The 26325-nt window shown below is 31.9% G+C and overlaps 1 protein-coding gene across 1 annotated transcript in view; it reads left to right on the forward strand.

Annotated features, from left to right (window-relative positions):
- LOC142334184 (uncharacterized) overlaps positions 1 to 26325 on the forward strand; it is a 38151-nt gene that overhangs the window by 10596 nt on the left and 1230 nt on the right. The window contains exon 2 of the mRNA XM_075382001.1: positions 12965 to 13195. Within this exon, the coding sequence (XP_075238116.1) occupies positions 12965 to 13195 (231 nt within the window). The remainder of the gene's footprint in view (positions 1 to 12964; positions 13196 to 26325) is intronic.

Genomic DNA, 26325 nt, shown 5'->3' on the forward strand with positions numbered 1-26325 from the left:
AGGAGAATTGCTCGAAAGGATTACAGACTGCCGGGCCGTCATTTGTACAAGGTGTATCGAGCTGTCTTCGATAGTATGACCTCTTACGCGGCGTCCGTTTGGGCGCATAGGTTGGATAGAAATCGAGCACTTATTTAAAATTTAAGGAGTGTCCAGCGCAGAGCCTTAATTGTATGTACTGGTGCTTTTAAAACAACCTCCTACGAGGCTACTACTGTATTGGGAAAGGCTCTCCCAATCTATTTAGTGGTGAAAGTTCGGGCGGCCATGTGGAAATTGCGAAGAGGCAGGGAGGCCGAGGTATTTGGAATGCGGTTTCGAGCTGGGCCAGTACCGGAGCGGAATGGTGATCTCAATACACCGGTTCTAAATTTCGAACACAGTTGCCCATCTCCCGCCTTCGGAGGAGGTTTTACAACCTCGCGATGGAAGCATGGCAGCAAGAATGGCACGCCACAACTAAGGGAAGGTCCTTGTATAGATTTATACAGTATCTGGGGAATGGTTTGCCTCTCATTCGTTTTTAAGAGCAACGAGAGCCCGAGTGCTCTCCAACCATGTAAATTTAAACCAATATTTGTTTCGGTTCCACCTGGCAGCTGATGAGCTGTGCGTCTGCGGGGAGGTCCAGTCAAATGAGCATATAATGTTTGACTGCCCTGCTCTTGGGGGGGGGGGGGGCAGAGACCGGGCCCTGGAACTTAGTAGTCAAGGGAAAATTGGCCGCTCATAAACGGCGAGTCAGTGTGGCGAGAGGCGCATTGTCGGACTGTGTGGGAGTTCCTCGATGAGGTTGTGTTGTTCAACCGACATCGGTAGATTAGTTAAGGGGGTAAAGTATAATGACTCCTACCGTGCTGCTGTGGGAAGCTAATCCAGAGATAATGGCTGACCACCAGCCAGATAAAGTTCCAAGCGCTTTAAATGGTGGACAGGTACTAGCTGGCATTCAGCGACCAAGGCGTGACAGGAAATTACTGTCTTTTTAATATAATAACAAGTGGTGTGCCTTCCCGGTTTTGTTTATTGTATTGTAAGTGAACGGTTGGGACACGTAAGCAGGTGGTGTATGGCAACTCGCTTAGTCCGCTCACGTTATTAGATAAGCTCACTAGGAGCTATTAGATTAGCTCACTAGGAGCTATTAGATTATTGGTCGTTAAACTGTTTTTGAGGCACAGTGGCCGTTTTTGGCACGGACATTTGGTTATATGCTTTAGGGCGACGGAATGGGGTGGTGGCGGGATAAATGCCAGTTAATTATTACAAAACATATACTGTTAATATTCCGATGAACATCGTGTTATTTCAAAATAATACACTATCAATCGAAGTCATTTCTAAAATGTACTGTAAGTTTGCCGATGAATATTAAGACAGAATAATGCATTGTTATTCGGAAGGTGTTGTTACATAAAAGATTGTCTCCAGCAAATACAGTAATAATCCAAAATAATACATTATTCGTCCAAATCTGTTAAAAAAATGCGTTAACATTCCTAGGAATAATGTAGCAATAGAAAATAATACTATTTATTACGGAAGAGTAGTAAAGAAATTAGGAAAACGTACCACAAAATATAGTTCCATAACAGAATAACACGATTTTCATCGGAAATTTTCGGCATTCTCATATAGCAGTACAAAATGATACCATCTTGATCGGATACTCCGTGCTTACTAGGTTAGAAGAAAAGACATGCGCGTTCTACTGGCTAACGAATCAGCTGTTATTAATACGTTTCTTCTGGGACATAAAGTACCGTATTAAGCACATAATTATGAAATAATACAAATTTTTTTTTTTGAGTTACGACAGTTTTCTTAGGAGTGTGCGATATCTCGTTTTGTTTCCCCGTTAATTCGTTTTCATAATTTTTTATTTATGTTTTTCTTTTAATGTTTCTTCGTTTGGTTTGTTTTTTTTTTATTCTTTGTGTAACTTTGAGATATACATCTTGGTGCTTTCTTCGCTGAATTTTTATGTTATGGACTTGATCAATGCTGCTACATATATACACGTATGTATACATGTGTAATGCACTTATAATTCTTTAAAGGTTTCAATGAGACCTCTCTTTGCGTGTTATTCGTTTACGGTTATCAAATTTACTTACGGTTTCGATTAATTGGGACTGATTGTAAATAAAAATATCTGTACTGGCAAAAAAACAACTTATCTTATTTGGTGTCTGTGTATGTATATACGAAATATTTTTCGTTATATCGTTTCTCGCTGTGTGTTACTGTTATACTAATTAATTTATTTTATGTTTAAGTTCCACAAAAACGGGTGACCAATTTTAACGAAATATTAGTGGATATTTTAACCACATTAACTCTAGTTATATTTGTAATAAAATTTTCATTGGAGGTTCCATCCTTTTCGTGTAGAAAAATTATTTTTTTACATTTTTTAATGAGAATACTACAAAGTTGAAACGGATTATAAATTAAAATTTTAAATTAAACTTTCACAAGGGTTGGACTTCCAAATCGATTTGACGTACTCTTTTCTTCTAACACATAATGTTACGTTCTTCTACGATGATCCCTATAATTACAAGTTTAACAGGTGTATTTAAATTAACGTTTTATTTTAATTGATGTTTTATGAACACGTTTTTATGATTTTTTATTTTCCCATGTAGAATAGATTTTATTAAAATAATATAAAATTTACCATTACAGTTAAATTTAGTATTGTGAAAAATTATAGTTGGGATGTTTGTACTTTACTAATGGTTAAGATCGTCGTTCATTTAAGTAATCGTATAATTCTGGAAAGTAGTTGATACGGATATAAAAAGTTATTAAAAATTAAAAGTTCGATTTGGCCTAATAATTTTCTAACCGAATTAATTATATTTGATATGAATAAACTACATTTTTTCCATAAATTATTTGTTGGATACGGAATAAATGACTAGTTGAATGTTAATAGTTATAATTCTGAAAAATGTATCTTATAGTAGAGATGATAGGTTAAACGATAATGCGAAAAACCGCCATTTAATGTAAATTAAGATTTCACGTTGGTCTCCATAACTTTTCATTTATATTTCCTTGATAAAGTAATCTAAACTATTTTTAACTGTAATCTAAATATGAAAGGAAAGTCGCTAATACAAATGGTCTGACACCGGCTTATTTTCTTCTACTCTCACTACTGTCTTTTTTAATATTACATACTGTCATAATATATTTGATATTATCCGTTGAAAATCTTGTGCTTTATTTCCTAAAAGGACTGTCATATGAGAACCTACATTCTCTCTTCCTCTTCTATGCCGATCTCTTTATCTAGTTTTACAGCTTGTCGCATTATCTATGTAGCAGATAAATTTCTAAACGTGGTTCCCATTATATCTTTTCCTCTTTTTCGTAATCTTTACAAATCCGTTGGATATTTCTTTGCTTTTTGGCGATCTCTCTTATTTTAATTTCTTAAAATATATTAATTTTTAATTAAAATTCAACAATATCTATGGTTTCTTTTTTCCTGAATCCTTCTATTAAACTTTGGTTAACAAATTTTTCTGGACGAGTACATTTAGTAAATTCGTATCTGATAAGGTTAATCTATAAGATACAAAATGGAGGTAAAATTATTATAATTTATTAAAAGAGATTTTTTTGCTAAAACGCGAATAATTATTTTGTCTATTAATTTTTATTAGAATTAGAATTTTATTACTTTATCGAGGTAGTATTTTATGATGGCAATCGTATTTTGAGATGCAGGTGGTTTAAATTTTGACCTGTGCTTCAACAACTTATCATGTAACTCGATAAAATGAATTTTATTAGCAATTGAATTACCAGTAAAGTTAACTGAAGTTTAAAACTAATACCGTTAAGCTGAGAATACCAATCGACTACTGCGTACAAAATCAGTCTTTTTTGTTAATTGTATTTACGATTATTATTTATCCATCGTAATAAAGGCCGCATGATTCGTTTGTATCCTTCCCTATTTCTCTCGCTTTATCAATTTTCAATAAGGATGCCTTGAAAGTTTATTATTTTTAACAATATCATAAAATTGCGGATTGTTTTGATTAAAAGCAATTTAATTATTTGGATTTTAATTTTTTAATTTTATGAAAGATCAGGCATCAACATCTACGGTCATTAGCCCGATGGAAATTGGTAGCATATGAAAAATGCCATGCCTGACCGGGATTAGAACCCAGGACCACCACAAGAAATGCCGAGATACTTAGCCATTTTAGATTCTTGTTGTCACAGTTACATTAAATGTTAATTGTATTTTTCTTATTTTTTTATTATAAATATTACATACATAGAAAATAATATAAAAATAATAAACGAAGAGAGGTAGACTTTATTTTATATTTGTAATCCTTTATTTCCTTGAATGTTACAATAAATTTCAACACTATGAGTCCATGCAGAGCAGCATACGCTTTGATATAAATTTGATGTCGATATATTTTATCACGTCGTACGTAGAATACAACTTGCCAAAAAAAAAGGATTTCTATTTTACGAAACTTTTTCTTCTTCTTGTTTAACCTCCAGGACCACTGTTAGGTATTGCTTCAGAGGATGAGATTAAAGATGTGTATGTATGAAAAATGCTATATCTGACCGGGATATTTTACGAAGCCTTTTTTTCTTTTTCCTGTTTAGCCTCCGGTAACTACCGTTTAGATAATACTTCAGAGGATGAATGAGGATGAGATATGTATGAGTGTAAATGAAGTGTAGTCTCAGTTTGACCATTCCTGAGATGTGTGGTTAATTGAAACCCAACCACCAAAGAACACCGGTATCCAAGATCTACTATTCAAATCCGTGTAAAAATAACTGGCTTTACTAGGACTTGAACGCTGGAACTCTCGACTTCCAAATCAGCTGATTTGGGAAGACGCGTTCACCACTAGACCAACCCGGTGGTTTTATCTTACGAAGCATATAATATTCTTTCCTAACGCAGTATAAAACATTGAATAAGCTGTTCGTAGGCTAGCACATAATAACATTCATTCTTCCTTGACGATACCGACACAGAAACAGGTTTTTTTTTTACTTTTGGCCTTGGTAGGTTCTGTGACGCATTATTATCGATAGCGTAAATAATTGTGCAGTATTTTATTCTTATTGCTGTAGATTAATACGGTTCAAGGTTTTAGAGAAACCTACATCAGATTCACAAAAAAACATTCTATAACTTTACTGGGATTTATTTTCGCGGTTTTTCCATTTTGAAAAATGTATATTTTTTAAATCTAAGCGTAAAGTTTGAATTTTTAGAGTTTTGTTAGTGATTTTTGTCGTTCTAATTTTATTTATTTGTCATTAAAATTTTTAATTTCATTTTTTTTACTTCCAGCGAGTTAATTTGTTTGTTTTTTCCTTATAAATCTTTGCTGAAATCATATCAATTTGTAAATTATAATTTACTAACATATCATCGGAATTCACTAAGCCATTTTTTTTTGTTTTATAAATTTATATCATAAAAACAGAAATAAAAGTTGGGAAGTACCTATGTTTGTTTGAATCCAGAGGCTCAATTTAGGTCGGTCAACGTTTCGTACAACATGAACGTACTAAGCACACAAAGTAGCCCAAATCTTAATTTGTACTAATCTTGACTTCTTTAGGCCTATAATATACGATTATTTAAAAGTACTGTTATTTTTTCTAAATGATAACGATCGTTTATCTTAATTTAAGTAAAATCAAATTAGCTTGGTAAAAATGTCATATGATCTTAAATCTTGAGAGTACATTATCAATGTAAAAAATGAAGATCTTAGAAGTTTGGAAAATCCATTTTAAAATTTCTCTTTCTGAGGGCCAAAGGTTCTAGAGATACTGTAATGAATGAGGCGATTTAAATTGTTTTTATGTATATTAATTTTTCAAGCACTTCAATTTGTGGTTCCTTTCATATGTTATTACAAAAATTTTTTGAGTACCACCACGAATACAGTTTAAGATAGCGCTTTAAGACCTTATTTATCGACCAAATAATTAAAAAAAAAACCGCTAGAAATAGTAATTTTGCTCAACGTCAGTTGTAATACTGCTCCTTGGTATTATTGAAATTCCAAAAGGTTTTTGTGTAGCTGTTACGTTAGCATTTACCAGTCTTACCAACTTGTGTATTTCATTATAACACGTCTTCTGCTTATTTATCGGTTTATTTTGTAATTGTTTTATGCAATATTTGATCAGCACATCTAATTTATCATTCATCATTGTTTATGATTAAAATTATTATTTGATATTTACATACGTTAAACGGTCTACTTTTTAATCCCATGATTTATGACAATGGATAACTGGTTATTTCATATAAGTCCTTTAAATTGGATTATACTATGTAGTTATTATGTGCACATAATTTATGAAGAATTTGCAATCCTTAAGATTATATTTTTGTTGTTTCAAAGAATATTTGTAATATATATATATAAAATATGTCTTATATTTTTTTTATTATATTTTTGGGGTTAAACACAAATAATTAAATTGAAGTGTTTCTCTGTAAACCAAGATAAATTTTATTTATTTACAAATTTTACAATTGCTAATTATATTAATTATAAAGCTTACCTGTAAACCAAAGTAACAACATTCAACGTTTTTTATTCATTATGTCATTCTCCTCTTTTACAAACTTTTTTTTGTTAATCTAATTCAATTATTCTCATGTTTATTCATTTCTTATTCTTTTTATCTCCTGTACCATCAGTGTTTAACTTACCAACCCGTCAAACTTGTGCGGTAAATTCAATCGTAATAAGGAAGTAGGATACTTTCCTTTCATATATAAGTTGAAGTTTACAGAGAGATTACTGTAATAATATAGGAAGTGATGCAATTGATCATTAAGAAGATGACCGCTCATCAAGAAGATTATGATCGTTCATCTCATCCTCTGAAACAATACCTAACGGTGGTCCCGGAGGTTAAAAAAAAAAAAAGAAAAAAGAAGATGACCGCTGGAAATTATACTCTCAACTATTCAGAAATACACGTGTAATTTTATAAGACTGCAAGTTTAGTGTAACTAAAATTGTATATGTATTAATAATAAATTTGGATCAAAATAAAAACGTAAACATTATCTTATTTAATTCTTTGTTCCTTCGTGAAATTGAAATTCTTCTTGATGCTAAAAAATGTTTTAATTTTTTTTATCGTGCATTGCTGTTAATCGAAACAACAGAAGTAAATAAAAAAATTCATTTAGCGCGTCGTTAAAATATTTAATTGCCAGAAAAGAACCTACAACCTCCTTTGTGTTTATAAAACTAAACGGGTGTAAAAGTTTTGAAAAAAGTGGGATAGACCGAAAGGGATACATTAGTTTGTCAGTCGACATTATCTTTTCCAATTTTTCTTATGGCTGTAACACTTACAAAGCACCTGAGAGACGCAAAAGTTCCCATGATTATTTTCAATGAGATTGCTCATTGCACGAAGTTATTAAAGTCTTGTGATACAGAACGGTTTCATTTTACGATCGACTATAATCTCGTATTACAAAGCAAATGTTACCGATATTGTTTCTTATTTTCTTATCTGAATAATATAAAGATAAAACAAAGCATTATCTAAACTGAACTTTGATGCTCGTATTATCTTATTGTTTAGTCCTCTCTCTCTCTCTCTCTCTCTCTCTCTCTCTCTCTTCTTTTTCCTGTTTAGCCTCCGGTAACTACCGTTTAGATAATTCTTCAGAGGATGAATGAGAATGATATGTATGAGTGTAAATGAAGTGTTAGTCTTGTACATTCTCAGTTCGACCATTCCTGAGATGTGTGGTTAATTGAAACCCAAGCACCAAAGAACACCGGTATCCACGATCTAGTATTCAAATCCATGTAACAATATCTGGCTTTACTAGGACTTGAACGCTGGAACTTTCGACTTCCAAATCACGTTAACCACTAGACCAACCCGGTGGGTTCTTATTGTTTAGTCCAGAGATTGTTGATGCTACGCTGTTAACGGAAATCCGGTTGTAAAACACAGGACACAACATTCAAATCCAAAACACATAACTGCAAATTTAACTCCGCTTTAAAGAGAAAAAATGAGAGGTAAATCTAAAGTTAACCGATCAGTGAGCTGATGAAAATACCTACTCGAATATCGTATTATAGTCGGTTGATGAAAGAAAAGGCATGCGAGTTGTGAGTTTGACTGTTAAATTAGGTTACTGTTTTTTTTCTATATTAAATTATTTATAAAAAATTAAATCTTGTTCTATTTTAGACGCTGCGTTATTAAAAAGTCCGTTAAACAGCGAAATTTTATTTCATATATTCACGAGTCTTACTAAAACTCGCGCATACCGTATTTAATTCACGCGGGTGTGGCAGTACTAGCGGCGATGGTCGGTACTAACTAAACTAATATAATTTCACAACTTGCATAGAATAAATTTCGAACGTATTGTTGGTAGACTGTTGTAGCCACGAGGTTTAACGTACTAGGTATCGAATCAACCGGGCAATCTAGTTTGAGACCCAGCCAGACCCAGTTAGTTTTTTAAACTTTAAATATTACTTATTTATTTAATTCTATCGCTCACCTGTGATGTCACAACATAGCATACGTCTACCACAGAATTTTTTGGGGTCGGGGTGCGATTTTGCAAAATATTTTTGAAATATTGTTATTTTTCAATTGTTAACAAATGTGCCTAGGAAAAATATGACTTAATTAGGCGAGATACTGAGGGTGACCTTACTCTACGGTCTCACCCCTTTGATCTTTTAATTTGAAAATGTAATAGCGTCAACGCCCTGTACATAGAAGTAATCTGACAAAGTCTGGTCAAAATTGGTCCAGTAGGATTCCCTACTGGGCCAAATTTCCGTGCGGTTGTTTTTGGTTTTTTGGGTTCCTTTAGGTGTTAAAACATCAAGATCTGGAGATATGTCCAAACTGGATTGATTACAATACTTTCCCTTCTAGAACTACAGAGCTGTCTAGACAGGAATGTAATATATAAAAGATAAAAAAATATGATTTAACTACAAATAAATTATTTAAATACAAACATATGAAATAGTTAATATTAATAAAATAAACCTAATATTACCACATAATAATTCATAAGTCCATATTGAAAATTAGTTTTAGCGCATATTATGTATATGTAGAACTGGATGCAGATAAATCATCTTTTTTTAATTATATTATTTAAAAATTCATCGACAGTGTAATAATTTTTTAGAAAAAGTTATTCTTTTAATTTTATTTTAAAAAAATTGATAGGAAGTTTTCTTCAAATGGTTTAGCAATTTATTAAAAAAAATGAAGCAGAATAAGGCCCTTCTTTATGCCAAAGTATTGTGTTGAGTAATATGAAAACAGTTTCTATGTGTAGTTTGGCAAAGATGGGTATTGTTATTTTTTAACAATAAGTGACCATTCTTAACAAAATTGTACATTCATAAATATAAACAAAAGGATAAGTTAATAAATTTCATTTCTAAATATCGGTCCCCACGATTTATACGTTTGGGAATCAGATAATGACATGACAGTACATTTTCGTGTCTTAAAAACTTGTTCTAACTTTCCTACAAATTCATCCCAGACCTCCAGGAGATGGCTGGACCGTCAGATTAGTTTCTCATCTAGTTCATCCAGTTTCTCATCAGACACAGTTGTTTTAAAATTGCCTGTGCATGCAGGGATTGAGACCTTTCACTGAGTGTGATTATTTCAGAAGAGAAGATCCAAAGAACACACTACATTAAAATGCAACAAATTCTTGCATCACAGGTTAGCATGCCTGAGAGAATTCAGCATGTTAACCCCCGATAATATCATGGAGACTATGCTGCAGATTGAATGGGCATGGCGTGGGATGGTGAAAATATTTGTATAGATGTCGGTACAAAGTTGAAAGAATTACAGGGGTGGATTTTCCTTGATTTTCCCTGGAGGCTGTGTTCGTCATCAAAGCAGGTCCAACCCCAAGGAGAAGTAACAGACAAAAATATATGTACTTAGGTAGTGAGTTCCTAATATAATAGGTAACTATAAAAATATATATATATATATATTATTATTATATATGTATAAATATATATAATAAGCTATAAAAATTTATCTGGAAACGCCATTTTATCTGCCTATTCACTATTTTGTGTTTTCTAAATAGAAACTAATATCTCCTAACGGACTTAGTTACTTTAATGAAATCTGACACCTTTTTAAACTAATATTCTTGACAAAATAAATAAATATGGAAATATTGTGTTTGTAAATTTCAAAGCTGTGGCCATCTTTTTTCATTCTATAATACCTCAAGAACTATTAGTGTTAGGAATTAAGTTAATAGTTTCTTACCAAAATGCTATATTGTTCAATGGTGAGCAAAATGACTTTTATTAGAGCCACCAGATAGATAATCCCCAGCAACTGCATGACTTAAAATACATGTACTATTATTATTTAGGTAATTGATTTGTATCATTACTATACTTGATTATGGTTGTAATATTTTGTTATGTTACATAATGAAAAATGAAAAAATTGAATCTCTAGCAGTAAAATAATTGTTGTTCCAATCATTGCTGTATCATTTGAAAATCGTTATTGCAGATTGAACATGGTTTTAGTTGGATGTTACAGGCTATAGTGGCGAAGAATGTAGTGCCTTCTTCATTATACTTGAATGTTTACCTCACATGAACAAAATTTGGAAATTATAAAATTTAAACATTTAAAACATATATAAGATTGCTCAAATGTATTTAAGATTTAAACAAGTATTTAAACATCTTAATTTTATATCTATCACTTTTTGACTTGTGTTACAAAATAATTTATTGTTGAACTATCATTTCAATAAAATAATTTAGGATCTTTTTTTAAAGCTCCACTATAAATGAATTGACTTGAAATTTTTTGTCGATAAAGGTAGAAATCTAATTTAAACATTTGTTCAAGGAAAGAAAATTTTAAAAATATTTTACAGTAGAGAAATTTTGTGTGTATAAAAAAGGGTGAAAAACTCATTATTTTTTTTGTTTCTAAAAATATAAATGACAGTCTTCTTTCTGTTTAAATAACTTCTTAATGACTTTTATTTTCTGTGTAAACATACAAGGTGTTCAAGTTGAAAGAGGCCCCATTACACAGTAGTTTATAATAAATGTATATTTTTGTTAAAATTTGTATATTGGTGTGAGATGGGTAAAATAATGTGGATTACAACTGGAGCTGGAGAGGGGAAAACTATTGATTGCCTGTATATTTGAGTACTGAAAATCTGTCTCAAGCATTGGCTTTTGAACAAGGCTGTGTTGTAATCATGTGTTATTTTTAGAATACAGTTAACTGATGAAAAACAAGTATTCATGATGAAAAGTTATATAGATACAAAATTTAATGTTGTGTGTCTGCGAAAGTTCAGGGAGAAATTTGAAAAGGAAACATCAGTGAAAAGTGTTACTCAGAAATTAGTTAAAAAATTTCATGACACAGGTTCAGAGTTGACCATAAATGTGCCCAACACAGGTCATTTTTAATGACACAAGTCATACAGGATATTAGAGCAGCAGTTGTTACAAGATCTCCTCATAAATATTTGCGGAGACTTAAGCTGGGAAAAGAACATTTCACTAGGTTCAGCTCACACTGTAGTGAGAAAATTGCTGAATATTATGCATATTGAATGTAGATTTTCTATGAGCTAACTAATACTGAATATGCCAAAAGGGATCACACTATTGTCAGTAGTTCAAGAACTTCATTAGAGATAACATTGTTGTTTTAGATCAACACAGATGAAGTGTTGTTTCACCTTGTTGGGTATGTTAATAGTCAGAACTACCAGACTTGGGATACTGAAAACCCACACATTTTCTTTGAATCTCCTCTGCATCTACAAAAAATAGGTGTATAGGTGTGGTTTCAAGATGACAAATAATAAAACCATTGTTTTTTGAAAAAGCTGTAGATGCTGCTGTTTACTAAAAAATTATCCAACAGTTCATAGTCTTACTGCAAAAGGATGAGCATTACTGTTTGTTGCAACTGGACAGTGTGCCACTTGCCATACAGCTTGTTATACAATGGAGATGCTACAGAATTTTTTCAGAGGAAGAATCATTTCTAAAGGATTGTAGCCACCAAGATACCCTGATGTGACAAGTCCAGACTTCTTTCTGTAGGGTTAGAGAAAATTGTTTATAGATGCAATCCATATAGTCAGCAGGAATTGATGACAAACATTCCCAATGCCATCCAGGAAATAGACAGGATTATAGCTAACAAGAATAGCTTGGTCAAACATGTTGATAGTGCACAGAAGTGGATAGACATCAATTTCAACACCTTGTGTAAATTATTATGTAAGTGTTTGCCAATAAAGTATTAAGACTCAACTAAGTGTTGGGGCTTCTTTTTAAGTTGAAACAGTGTATTTATACTCTATGTTTTATAGCTTTTAATTTCAGTATTCTAATAGCGTGAACTAATGTGTCTAATTTACTAAGCCTACAATTTGTAATATACTTTGGGAATAATTATATACCCTTGCAAAATGTTTAAATTCTTATAGATATGATTGTAAAATGAAAACTTTTGCAATTTTATTTGTAATATTCTAGATTGAAATTAAATTCACTGAGGTTTGATTATAACTAAAACAAATTCTCTTCACATTGTTTTATGAAAAGAATCTTTGTAACCTGCAAGATAAAATACATTATTTTGATAATATGTTCTGTTGTGATAAATTTTTTCAAAATACATAAAACAAAGATTGCATATTTGTTGACAAACCACCAAATTTTTTCTTAGCATATACAAAGTTTTGAGGCTCATATTCTACTGTAATTAAATGATACTTTTTTTTTCAAAGTTGTTGCCATTTCATAAATGTAGTATTTCAATTTTATTTACCAAGATTCATAAATTATGTTATTACTAAATAAGTATAATTTTCTGTTTCTAGGAGAAAGTTTGAAATGCTATGACTGCAAATCAGATAGTAATAATGACTGCTTAGACGGTGAAAATCTTAACAAAAAATATGAAGCCGACTGCAGTACACTGAAAAATGCTGCTGATGTGTTTAATACAGTTTCTGGTGGTATTTCTGATATAACCAGTGCTTTTGGTGTCAAATTTGATGCTCCAAAGATTGACCCTGAACACGTTACTTGTCAGAAGGTTGAAATCACAGGTACTTATTATTAATTTAATAAATAGAAAAAAAATTTTGTAATTAATGAATAATTTTTATCAGTTTTTATCTCTGATAAAAGGAAATTAAAGAATTAAGTTTAGTGAAAGTTTCTTATTACCACAAATGTATTTCATTAATGGTAAATTTAATAACATCAACTTGATTTGGATCAAGTTGTATCATTCGCTTTTAAATGAACCATAAATTTTTCTTCAAGTATTTAACAGTGGATTTGTATATTGAATATAAAAAAATAAATCATACGTTGTTAAAATTTACTTTGGAAAGAAAATTTTTATTTACTTTAATCGTGGAATTTTTCTATGAGATAAAAATGTTAATACCTAAAAATTATTATTTTATGAAATTTAATGATGTATAATATGTGTAGCAATTTATCAAGTTTTATTTATAAAAATTATCGTACTTTTTTGCATCTTTTACTTTCTTTGCTGAAAACGATATAATTTTTAATCTTGTATGATTTAAGATTTTATTCTTGTATTTTTTGCTATAAGTTACAAACTGTTACAACTGTTAACTATTTATGTTTGAGCTACTATTTGGTCTTGTTTGAACAGTAGATAATGAAAACAATAAATAATGATTGGTAGGAAGACATCTGTTTCTTATAAATTAATGTTATTTTTTTAATTTCGAAGCTTCCACTTTGTAAACAATAGATTTGTTTTAAATTCACTATTAATATAGTGTTTATTAAGTTTATTCTAGAAAAACATAAGTTCTTATTTGTTGAAAAATCAGTGGCATTCGTAGATATGTTTGAAATTTACACAATCTGAAGGACTTAAAGAAATTTCCGTTCTCAGTATTATAATTCCTTTTTTAATATGCAATCATTTTTTCTGTCGTGAACTTCAAACAATTGTCCATTTCCATGTGAAAAAAGAATGTATAGCTTTACAAGAGGCTGGGAATTATAATATCTGCACTTCAATATTTATTTTTACTAATATACAATATTTATGATTACGACTTTAGGACAACAATTTTTTATTAAGATGCACATAGCCTTTTCATTATTTATTTTTTTAGGGCATCTTATGTATTGACTAATTGTATTACATTAAAATTGATAAAAATTAATAAATGAGTTTTTTGTATGAACTGAAATTTTTGTTGGGAAATATATTTTTAAAGATATAATAAAAGTTCTGTTGTTACAATTCAACATACCAATCAAAATTCTTAATGGATCATAGATTTTGTTTTTTGAAACAGCAGTCACTTCAGTTGACAATTTTTGTCATACTTTATTCTTGATTAATTCTGTAAGCATCACAAAATAAAAACATTTAAAAACATCCTTAAATCTAAAAGTATAACTTCAAAGGTACAATAATATGTACATTATAACTACAGTAGCACATACTTTTCTTCATTAATTTAAAATAATCAAGTGATAGCATAACTTCTAGTATTATACTATGAAACATTAATACAGCTCATTGTTTATTATTTATATAATTAATTTTAATGATCTCATTTCTTTTTTCATTTTAATTTTATTTTTGTTAGTTATTTTTAAGTTAAGGTCATTAGTTTGTAAAAAATGTTAAGTTTTGTTTTAAATAATGGGGAAATTTACAAGCAGAGAGCAACTGATATTTTCATGATGGTTAGTAAATAGTGTGATATGAGTAGTTAATGTGAGGTCTAGGTTGTACACTTATAAGACTTGACTGAATACAAAATTAATCTTTTGAAAAATTGAGTGATTCAGTTTCTTACATGATTAAAAACAATAAGATCATTTACACATCACCCAGTTGGCCAGTCTGATCCTCTGCAAATCCTTCAATTCTTGTTAAATTTTTCTTGAAGTATACTTTTTATCCTTAAATTTACATTTCAAATATTTATTTAAATATACATTTTAAATCATCTAAATCCCTGATTACTCAAGTCTGAAAATGTGTAAAGGGGTTTTTTAAAAAAAAATAAGTGGATTTTATCCGTTTTTCAAACTGAATCTGAAAATCAAACTAATTTTTCTCTATATCACAGATTTCTTTTGTGTTTCTTAAAAGGTAATAAGAAAACTTACTTTGTAGAATCAACATTAAACAAAGAATGAAATCTTCAACTTCATGGTAGTATTACGTAAAATACATACCGGAGTTTGTACATACTTAGCACAACTTCGAAATTAAAATGAATAAATAGTGCTTAAATTGTATTGTTATTCTGTTTTAATTATTTTAAGACTATCTTAACTAAATAGTTATTTTTCTTTTACATCCTCTGGAGTTTTCTTTTTATAAAACATCTTCCCATAGATTATAAATATTGAGTTATCAATACAAGATTTGCTGTTTTTCCTAGCCAACATATTGATTATGACCAAAAAACCATGGTTTTAAATAATGGAATCAGAACAACTTCAACTTTAAAATAACAAAATACTAGTCTCCAAAAATTGTTTCCATGTTTTACATCATCAATCTAATCTCTTTAATCAGAATAAAGGTGTCTTTATTGTTACATTTCCATCGTCAGACATATCTCAGTCAGGATTGCTTATTCTTCGTTTCCTTATACAAGGGTCACATAATTGGTCTCATTAAAAGACGTTGTGTTTCATCATTACTCAGATTTACACACAATGCATGAAATGTGTTTTTAAAAATCTTCTTTTGTAATTTTATCATAGCTGTGTACTATAGTGTTGTTGCAGCCCTATGTATACTTTACAGCAATATTCTGTATAGCGCCATTATTATATGAAATTATTCAATACCATTATAATGATGCATCAAATGTGATTATGATATTTAAAAATATGATGTGACAGGGCTTTTTTAAATGCATATTCCTACTTACTGCAGTAAATACGAGTGGTAAATAAAACATTAATTCCATTTTCAGCTTCAAAACCTATATGTTTCAAATATGTTTATATGTTTCACATATTTTTATTTTCTTAACTTTATTATTTTATCTGCATACTTCCTTCAAGCTATAAAGTAACTAATTTACTTTGCAATAAGAGATGAAGTATGTGTATGTATACCATATTACCATATTCCTTTCACGATATCAAATTCAGTTAGCTTATTGAGTTGAAGTAAACAAACTGCACATATGAGTGTTCAGGTAGCCAATTCACCAGTATCTCCTGCATATAAAAGAAACTACTCAACGTTAATATTCAGTAACCAAGCGCTATATATTTTACAAAAATTATACATATATTTTTAATTTAAATAGATGTTAAATGATCAATAAATATTTCTTACCTTGTTCAGCACATCTGATAACCCATGAGTATATTATTCATTAAATCTTTTTATTTTTACGTAGTTTCCTTGAGTTTTTTAAAACTTATGAAATTGTCAATTGTACTCTAACAATAGAAGTTCATTAATATTTTAGATAAAATTTGTATGATAATAAGTAAATAATAAATACAATTCAGTTATCGTCATCTAATTGCAAGAAAACCGTAGTTCTGTCAGTATTAAGACATACTATCAGAGGTTCAATTTTGTTAACAGTATTCGTTAACATGTTTTATACAGTTCTTCCATTCTTGCTGGCCCATTTTATCAAAGGCTTTTAAGCATACATTTTTAACATTTATTTTAAAGGTAGTATTTTCTGATGCTACATAACTTTTGAATTGCCCCCAAATTAACTCAATTGGATTGAGTTCACAATGATAGGGAGGTAATCAAAGCATGGTTTTACCATTGGATCTTGCTAACTCATCAATTTTATGCACATTAAAATTACTTTTAATATGCAAAACTCTTTGCGATGATTGGACCTTAAGTCATCATCTTCAAAAATCACTTTTTTAAAATTAAACCACACTTTGATATAATCCTTTTTCCAAGACATGGCTGGAAGTTTTCCTTTTTACATGAATGGTAAGGGGCGTTATCTGACAATAACTGAATTATCTTCCAGAAGAGGTAGGAAACACATTGCTAAACCATTTCTAAAAATAGCCCATCTCATTATGATAGTCTCCTGTACATTTAGATTCAAAATCCAAAGACCACCATTGACAAACCCGCTATTACTGCCAATATGCATAATTATGAGTGAGATGCCTAACTTTACCTGATGGAGCCTTATTACCAGTTGATAAGCCACATCTTTTGATGAATTCACAGCTTTATCTTTCAAACAAAACTTTTCATGTGGCCTTCGTTGACCCAAGTTTCATCCATATATTATATTTTACAGCCTTCTTGCCTCATTTTCTTCATTTTAATGAAGTAATATCTTTAATGAAGTATATCTGTCAATATAATAATGATATACCTGTCAATTTCAGCATTTTTCCAACCTCCTTTCTTGTATTTAAAATCATACTTTTTAAAGATTTATAGAAAGTTCTTTGGAAATCTGGTAAATTGTTATTGTCATTTACAACTCGTACATTAAAATAATTTCCAATATGTGAAAACTTTGCAATAATTGGACCTTTAGTTCATCCTCTTCAAAAATCACTCTTTTTGAACCAAGCCACATTTTCATATCAATCTTTTTCCAAGACACACTGTAATTTTTTCCTTTTTACATGAATGATAGGGGACGTTGTCTAAGACAATAACCAAATTATCTTAGGAGGTAACATGTCATTAAACCTTTTCTCAATAAATAAAATTTGTGTACTTTTTTTATGAATTCTGTTGTTAATAAAATGATCAACTTTTTCTTCAGTTGACCTGCTTCAGGGTTTTTTATTTTTAGGAAACCATAATTCATTAGTAGAGTCATAATTGTGAATTACATTGTTCACTGAAGCAGCGCAACTTCCACTTATGTTAGTTTTTTATTAATGACATCCAAATCAATGCCATTGAATTACTCGGTAATTCACTTTGTAGGCATTTAAAATAAAATGTTTTTCTGCACAACACAACAGTATATATATTATATTAATTATGAATATGATAAACAAAAAATACTGAATTTTTTCATTATCAATGTGAAAATCACAAAAAAAAGGTATTAATGTCATCATAATAATAATTATTGTTAGGAAGATAATAAAATTATATTTTTTAGATCAAAGTCTAAATCTAAATCTAAAATTGTGCAAAATACAAAAATAATGTAAAAGAGATACATTAACAATAAAATACTACACAAACAAAAAAAAAACTATAAAATTGAATCAACACAAAAAAAAATAACTTCAGTATAATAAAAATGTTGTACAATACAGTAGAGATAATGAAAAAAGTGTCATGCAGTACAAAAAAATAATCTATTACAAAATTGTTTTAAATAGTATAAAAAGGATATGTTAAAAAAAAAATGTAAACACTGACAAAAAGTGTCAGATGTAGATAAATATATAAAAAAACAGTAATCATTACTTTGCTAATAAAAAAGAGCCAAAAGTAAATAGACAAAAATAATCACCTTAAATTTCAAGTTACAATATAATAACCCCTTATTATCATCATACGGTTAGCTGCCCAGAGGCAGTTTTTTGCACTACATCTGTTTCTTTTACTCTATTCCCGCTTAAATTTGTAAGATCTTGATTTAAAATTCATTACTAGAAGCTGAAAAGAAAAACAATTAAACAGATAAATAAAAAATAGTTTGAAAATGAAGATTATTTATTTATTTAGCGTATGGCACCAAAACGCAACACCAATTACAGTCAAAAATTACAAACAAAGATTTAACAAATTAACATATGCTACTGATTCTGTAGTTGCCATCAGGAAATCTTCAGGATTCCCTTCATAAGCTGTCCTAGGGCAAACTTCTATGATGTGTTTAACAGTTTGATTTTCACCAGATTCACAAAGGGATGTTGGTGTTTTAACACATTTATACAGGATATAGGCACACCTACCATGCTGAGTTCGTATTCTGTTTAACGTTGACCATGGCTTACGTGGCAAATCAAAACCCGGCGGCCTTTGAGTAATACATGGGATTTGGTTATTCTGCTTTATGGTCCATTCTTGAAGCCAGTTAGGTTAAATCCGTCCTCTGTGGCAGCAATTGTTGTTTTGATAGGTGGCTTTCTAGATTGAAGGCGACCAAGATTGGACCCTCAATGTCCTCATGTATTGCTGGGTTTCGATTGTCCATAATCTTCTTGTACTCTCTTACGAGAGCGTTCATACATTACCTGCACTCTCACGAGAGCGCAGGTTTGGGGGTGGTATGTGGCTCAATACCGGGAGCCGGTCCACGGAAGTAGACCTGGTAACCCCGGCAATCATTCTCATAATGTTATTAAGTTGAGCATCAATTCTATGAACATGAGGGTTGTTAAGCCACACTGGCACACAATAAGCCAAGAAGACCACACAGCTAAGAAGACCAGGTTCAAAGCCGATGCTCCCCACGTTGTTCCACAGAGGTTATGTGTAATGTTGTTTCTCGCTTTCAGTTTCTCTGCAGTTGAAGTTAGTTATGCAACAATGAATATTAAGAAAACATAGGTAATTTGCCTGATAGCCATCGCTCCTTTATTCAGAAATTAAATTTTTTTGCGCTTCCATTCTTGCCATCTCAACTATAGATGATTTGTTATGTTTTTCTCTTGGTTTACTATTTTTTAAAAGACACTGAAATAAGTACCATGTAATACCAAGTCTTAACGTTTTCTTTAATATTCAAAAATAAATTATTAAAATATTAAACCTGTAACTAAAATCAGGTTTTAACTATACTGCTTTTTTTGCAGAGTTGTTCTGACGAGTCAATATCACAAAATTGACAAAACATCATCATGAAATACCGTTAATCAATTATGTATATTGTTTTAAAATAATATAATTTAAAGCTACCATACATAGTGACAGATTTCATTATTGAATTTTATGTAAAAAGAAGAATTGATCTATTATTTCTGTCCTAACTCAAAACTGATAGATAGATTGATAACAATATTTGTTAGTGATTTAAATATTAACACTGTCGTATTTCAAGATCTGTCATTACTTATTTCCCCCCGACGGAAAGTCTTATTCTTTAAGACTTTGGTGGTTGGCGTCCCCACTGGCCTAGCCTCTTCAGCTTTTCTTCCCACTATACAGTGAGCTGCAGAACACTTTACATTATACACATATACTACACCAAGAACAATACATAAATTACAACATACACAATTACACAACAACATCCTACACTGATATTTCTTACATTTACACTCGGTGGTGTTGCAACATCTTATGAAAAGCAAATCGTAACCCAAGGTGGGAACAAATCGTTCCGATAGGTGAATGGCTCTACGTAGTGAGTCTCGAATGATGTCCTCTGGCCACCAGGGCGAACCCAGTTGTATTTAGCTCTAGCTCCAGTACGCGTGCGCTGTGCTGGAGTGGTCCATTTTCGCCGGTACTCGTGGGACCAAAATTTCAGTTCCAATAGTAAATACAATGATGGTTGGTGGTCCATCTGAAAAAACCACGAAATCTAGTCTTGTGAAAAGACCTTGGTCAGCTTTGTCTGATGAGGATAAAAGTCCTACTGAAGAGAACCACAGATCATTAGACTTGAATTCTAAAAATATTAGATTCGTTGTTCTCCGAAATAGTCAGGAAGGTGGCTCCCTCCAAAAGGTTTCACCTTTCTTAATAAACAAAACTATAACAGGTGCAAGTGGTTTCCCGAAGAACATCGGAAATTACGTGACTGATCGATTCTGATTGAAACATTCAATGATAAACAGAGTCGCTCTATCTTATGTCTCCGTGATATGGGTGGTATAAATATCAGTGCAGAATGCCACAAAACGTTAAATACGAGCCAGGGAGTAATTTTTTGTCGAGACCTTTTAGATATAGATATCACTGAAATAGTTAATGAGCTTCGCCACCAAGATGTTGTTGAAGTGAAGCGTATAATGAAACGGCAGAGCGGAACAGAAGAACCGACACCGTCTCTTATACTAACATTCAATCTCCCTGTTCCACCAGAGAAGATTAAAGTGGGTTACCTCTCAGTTCAGGTACGATCATTCATACCCAACCCACGGTGATATTTCAGATGCCAAGGATATGGTCACACTACAACATCTTGCTCGAAAATGGAGATCTGTGCTCTATGTGCTAAAGAAGGTCACAATGACACTAACTACAAAGAAGGTGAAAAATGTGCGAACTGCAGTGGTTCACATACAGCCCGCTTCCAAGATTGCCCAACCTTTAAGGAAGAGAAGGCAATTCTCAAGATCTGTACTGCGCAGAAACTATCTTTCCCGGCTGCATGCAGATAATATAAAAAGATAAATAATTCACGGAACCTGGTTAAACCAGATGTATGTTTTGCCACCGCAACATCGAAACAAACTCTTACAAATGTTAGTAATCAGCAGTGCGGATCCTGCAATGAACTTAAAAAACTTGTTCAGATGCTTTCTGATCAAGTAACTTCACTTACAGCCACTATTTCAGAGCTGACAAAGATGAATCTTTCGTCGCAGTTAGTGAATCTAACTGTGTGATTCATACGAAAGCCCCTGTTCCCAAAGTCTTACTGGTACGAGTAGGAACTATCACAGCTGGCAGTAAGCCACCTAATAAGCTCCCCGTAAAGGAAATCCACATAACCACCCCATCTGGGATGTCAACTGCAGCATCCCATTCAAATAAATCTCCTCCATCATCACCTCATATACTGGAGAATATGGTTGAAGAACCACCCAACCCCAGGGCATCAGAGTTCTTTAAAATAAAAAAATACAAAAAATAAAAACCGAATTACGTACAACTAATTTTATATAGTTTCCTAAATTTATTTATTTAATTTTTTTTTTATTTATTTTTTTTTTTTTTTACACTTTGAACATATTCAGTGGAATGTTAGAGGTCTTCGGTCCTGCATTGAAGATATTATAATATCATTAAAGATATTATATAAGAGTACTGACACACGCACATGATCCACTAATCATGTGTTTCCATGAAGCTCACATTCTACAACATGACACAATAACACTCAAACGATACTTCTGTGAGAGATATGACTGTCTAGTAGACAGTAGAGAGAGTGGTGGAGTGGCTATTTTCACGAAGAATGGGGTGTTGTCTACAAGGATTCAACTAACCACTCTCATTCCTGCTGTTGCAGTAAAGGTTTCTATCCTCTTCAAATTGCATATCTGCAATCTGTATCTCTCACTGAACACTGAGTTCAGTGCTCTAGATGTCTCAAATCTCCTCACGCAAATACCATCTCCATCGTTAATAGTAGGAGACTTCAATGCCCACTATATTTCCTGAGGCTAAACTTTCTGCTCCACTCGAGGAAATATGATGGACAGAGTGAGACAAAACTTGTACCTTTGTCTACTGAATGATGGATTACACACATTCATGTCCTTATCATATGGTACTGTATCTAACAGCGATCTCTCCATATGCTCACCGAATTTACTCCCTCATCTTAATTGGTCTGTTTGTGATGTCTTTCACAGCAGTGATCACAGACCAATTATTATTGGTTTTGATATAGACTGCAAGATTAAAAAGACCACGGAGATGGATTGTTGAAAAGGCGGATTGGAATGGATACCATAAAGCCTTTCAATCACAGTATGACGATGGTGCGAACATCCTTGACCAATATTCCTCTTTTACGTCCATGATACTTGAGAATGCCAACAGATATATCCCACAAACATCGGGTAATCCTAGACGTCCTTTCGTTCCATGGTGAAATAATGATTGCAAATATGCTATTAGGAATCGACGGCAGGGACTATGCGAATTTAATCGTAAGCCTACAGCTGAATATCCAAATTTATACCACAGGGCTAGAGCGGTATGTCGTCGGGTATTCTTGAACGCTAAGAGGAGTTCATGAACGAAATACATGAACACTATCTCACGCACTACTCCCACGTCTACTGTGTGGAAAATATCCGTGCAATTTTCGGATCACCGAAACAATCTGTTCTCGGTCTTATTGATGAAGGAGAACTCCTTTCATCACCTTCGGCTGTGGCAAATACTGTAGCAAATTCTTTCCGCTCGGTGTCTCTCACTTCATCTTATAATATTGATTTTCAAAGGTACAAGATACAGATAGAAGTATTATCGTTAAACATTGGTAATTCGGTTAGTGAATTAAACACCTAATTCATATATAAGGAATTGTTACATGCACTTAAAAATTCATGTAACACTTTCCCTGGACCAGACAACATTCGCCTTGCCATGCTTTCACACCTTCCTAATTCGGCACTACAACATCTTTTGAATATTTACAACGGTTTATTCTCTGAACAAGTCTTTCCACCTGGCTGGTCAGAAGCATCTATTATACCAGTACTAAAACCTCTAAAGACAAAACCAACCCCTCAAGCTACAGCCCTATTTATTTAATAAGCGTTTTGTGTAAAATAATGGAGAGAATGGTAAACCGCAGGCTTACATGGTGCTTGGAGAAACATGGCTTTCTATCTCTAGAACAGTGTGGTTTCCGGCAAGGACGATCTTCCATTGACCATTTAGTGTATTGGAAACAGTCATACAAAACGCTTTCCTAAATCGCCAGCACCTCGTCGCTATCTTCTTTGATATAAAAAAGGCGTACGACACGGTCTGGTGACATGGTATGCTTAACACCCTCAAAGAATGGGAAATCAAGGGTAATATGCTTGCTTTTATCTGGAGATTCTTAAATCACTGAACGTCTTGAGTTCGTGTGGACGATTCGCTCTCGGGTAGTGTCATCTTGGAGAATGGAGTACCTCAAGGTAGTGTATTAAGTGCCACCTTATTTTCTGTAGCCATAAACAGTATTACCAATTGTGTGCAGGCTCCTGTTTCATGTTCTCCATTTGTTGAAGATTTTGCTTTTTACATTGCGAGCGGTTAAACACCCACAGCAGAGACTACTACAGAACACTATATCTCACCTTGAAGCTTGGTCCAGGATTACTGGTTTCACATTTTCATCCGACAAAACAAAATGTATAGTCTTTTCTCGGCTACAAAACCCTTCTATTCTGTAAGTTTTTCTGAACGGAGAGATTATTGCTACCTCTACTTACGTCAAGTTTTTAGGTTTATTTTTTGATAGCCATCTTACTTGGGTCAAACATATAAAAGGATTAAAAACAAAATGTTCCAAACTTTTAGATATGATGCGAGTCCTTAGTAACACCAACTGGGGAGCCGATTGGTCATGTATGATACGTTTTTACTATTCCTTTGTTCGTTCCCGTTTAGATTATGGTTGTGTTAATACCGTTGGTTGTGCGTTTGTTGTCAATGAAAAAACGTGTATGTTTGGTCTACCCGGTATTACGAGTGTGTTTACCGCTGAACCATACGCTATAAATAAGGCTCTAAATATCATTAACCCTTAATATAGAAACATTCTTATTTGCAGTGACTCGTGTAGTGCTCTTCAAGCCTTAAAAAACTTTTATTCCAAACATCCTATCGTCATTGAAATTTACAACGCAATCGCCGAATTGAATAATCGCAACACAGAAGTAAGTTTTTGCTGGGTCCCTAGCCACGTAGGGATTCCAGGTAATGAACATGCAGACTCCGGCAGATTAAAGATTTTCTGTTCCCATGGGACTCCTCATGCAGAAAAAGTTGGCGTGAGGAAGTAGTCTCTGTCAATTGCAGATAGGACATACGAGGATCACACACGAGTACCTGATGATAGGAGGACACACACCCCTATGCGCATTATGCAACTGCCGCATGACTGTGCCCACATACTCGTGGATTGCATATGCTATGCGGCGTTGCGTCGTAAATTTGATCTACCCAGAAACATCCATGATGTCTTGTGCAATGATAATGAAATTTTAACCCGGATGTTTCTATTTTTGCGTAGTGCTGGGTTAATACAAAAAATGTAATATTGTTGCGTATATTTTTTAATGCTGGAAGAGTTTTTAATAAGTTTTTATTATTTTTTTTAATTTTACTTTTACTCTTAATTTTTTTGGTTCTGTGATTTTGATTTTGTTTTCCGATTAGGGAGCCTCTTACACTGCCTATAAGAATTTGTTAAATTTTATATAGTTATTTTTACTTTTATGTTTTAAAGACTGTCTGTTATATTAGTTGTAAGATTTTAGTGATTTTAGTTTTAAGTTTTTGTCACTTTTTTAATTTTTGTTTTTAACCTACTTTTAAGTTTTATGTTAGATCCTTTATGGTTTTTAGTTTCCTTTTTAGTCTTTTTGTTACCCGAGAATGAGCCCTTTACAGCCATCTCAGACTTTCTAAAATTCTATTTACTTTTGGTTTTATTTTAGATTTTATCTGTGATATTAGTTGTAAGTTTTATTCATCTTTTTGATTAGCTTTAATTTATTTTTTATATAAAAAAAAAATATTCCGGGCGTTGATAACGCACAGGCGTTTTTCGCCCTCAAAAAAAAAAAAAAAAAAAAATTACTTATTTCCAAAATTAATGTTAATAAAATTTGAGTAATGAGATAAATAAAGATACAACGTAATAAAAAAAAAGAGAAATAGTCTTACCTTTGATGTAAAAACTTTTGTAGGTACAAATGAGGCATTATCTGACAGCCTTCTTTCATTATTGACAAACTGCAACTTATTTGATGTATTTTTGAAAAAATATTCATTACAAAAAAATAATCACACAATCATAATACTTCTGTTCCCTGGCTTATTGGTGTAAGATATTCATGCAGTACTCTCATGGATAAAAACATTCACCATTAAAAGTGCTATCACTGACAAAACTCAAAATCAGCATAATTGATGCAGGGGATTGACACATTTTTACTCTTATATGTGCATTACCACCATACAAGATATGATTCAGTTTTTTTTAGTAATTTTCTGTCTCTTCCTCTACAAATTATTTTTTTAATTAATAAAATATCCAATCTTCTTTATAGTACAATAATGTAGAATATTATTTTTAATATCAAAAGTTATCAGAACATAACCGATAAAAAAAATATAAGAATTTTCTTATTTAAATATTTTCTTATTCAAGAGTCTGAGAATATAATAGAAAATAGTAGTTCATTATCCATAAAAGAAGAAAAAAAAATTAATTAAGGCAGAAGAAAGTAAATATTTTTAGTCAACTAAAATGTTTAACCTTAAAATGAACATTGTCACTAGCTGTAATTTCTAAAACTACAACAGCAATTTGAACAGTAATAATCA

This window comes from Lycorma delicatula, chromosome 1 (genome assembly GCF_047948215.1).
Source record: "Lycorma delicatula isolate Av1 chromosome 1, ASM4794821v1, whole genome shotgun sequence".
NCBI lineage: Eukaryota > Metazoa > Arthropoda > Insecta > Hemiptera > Fulgoridae > Lycorma > Lycorma delicatula.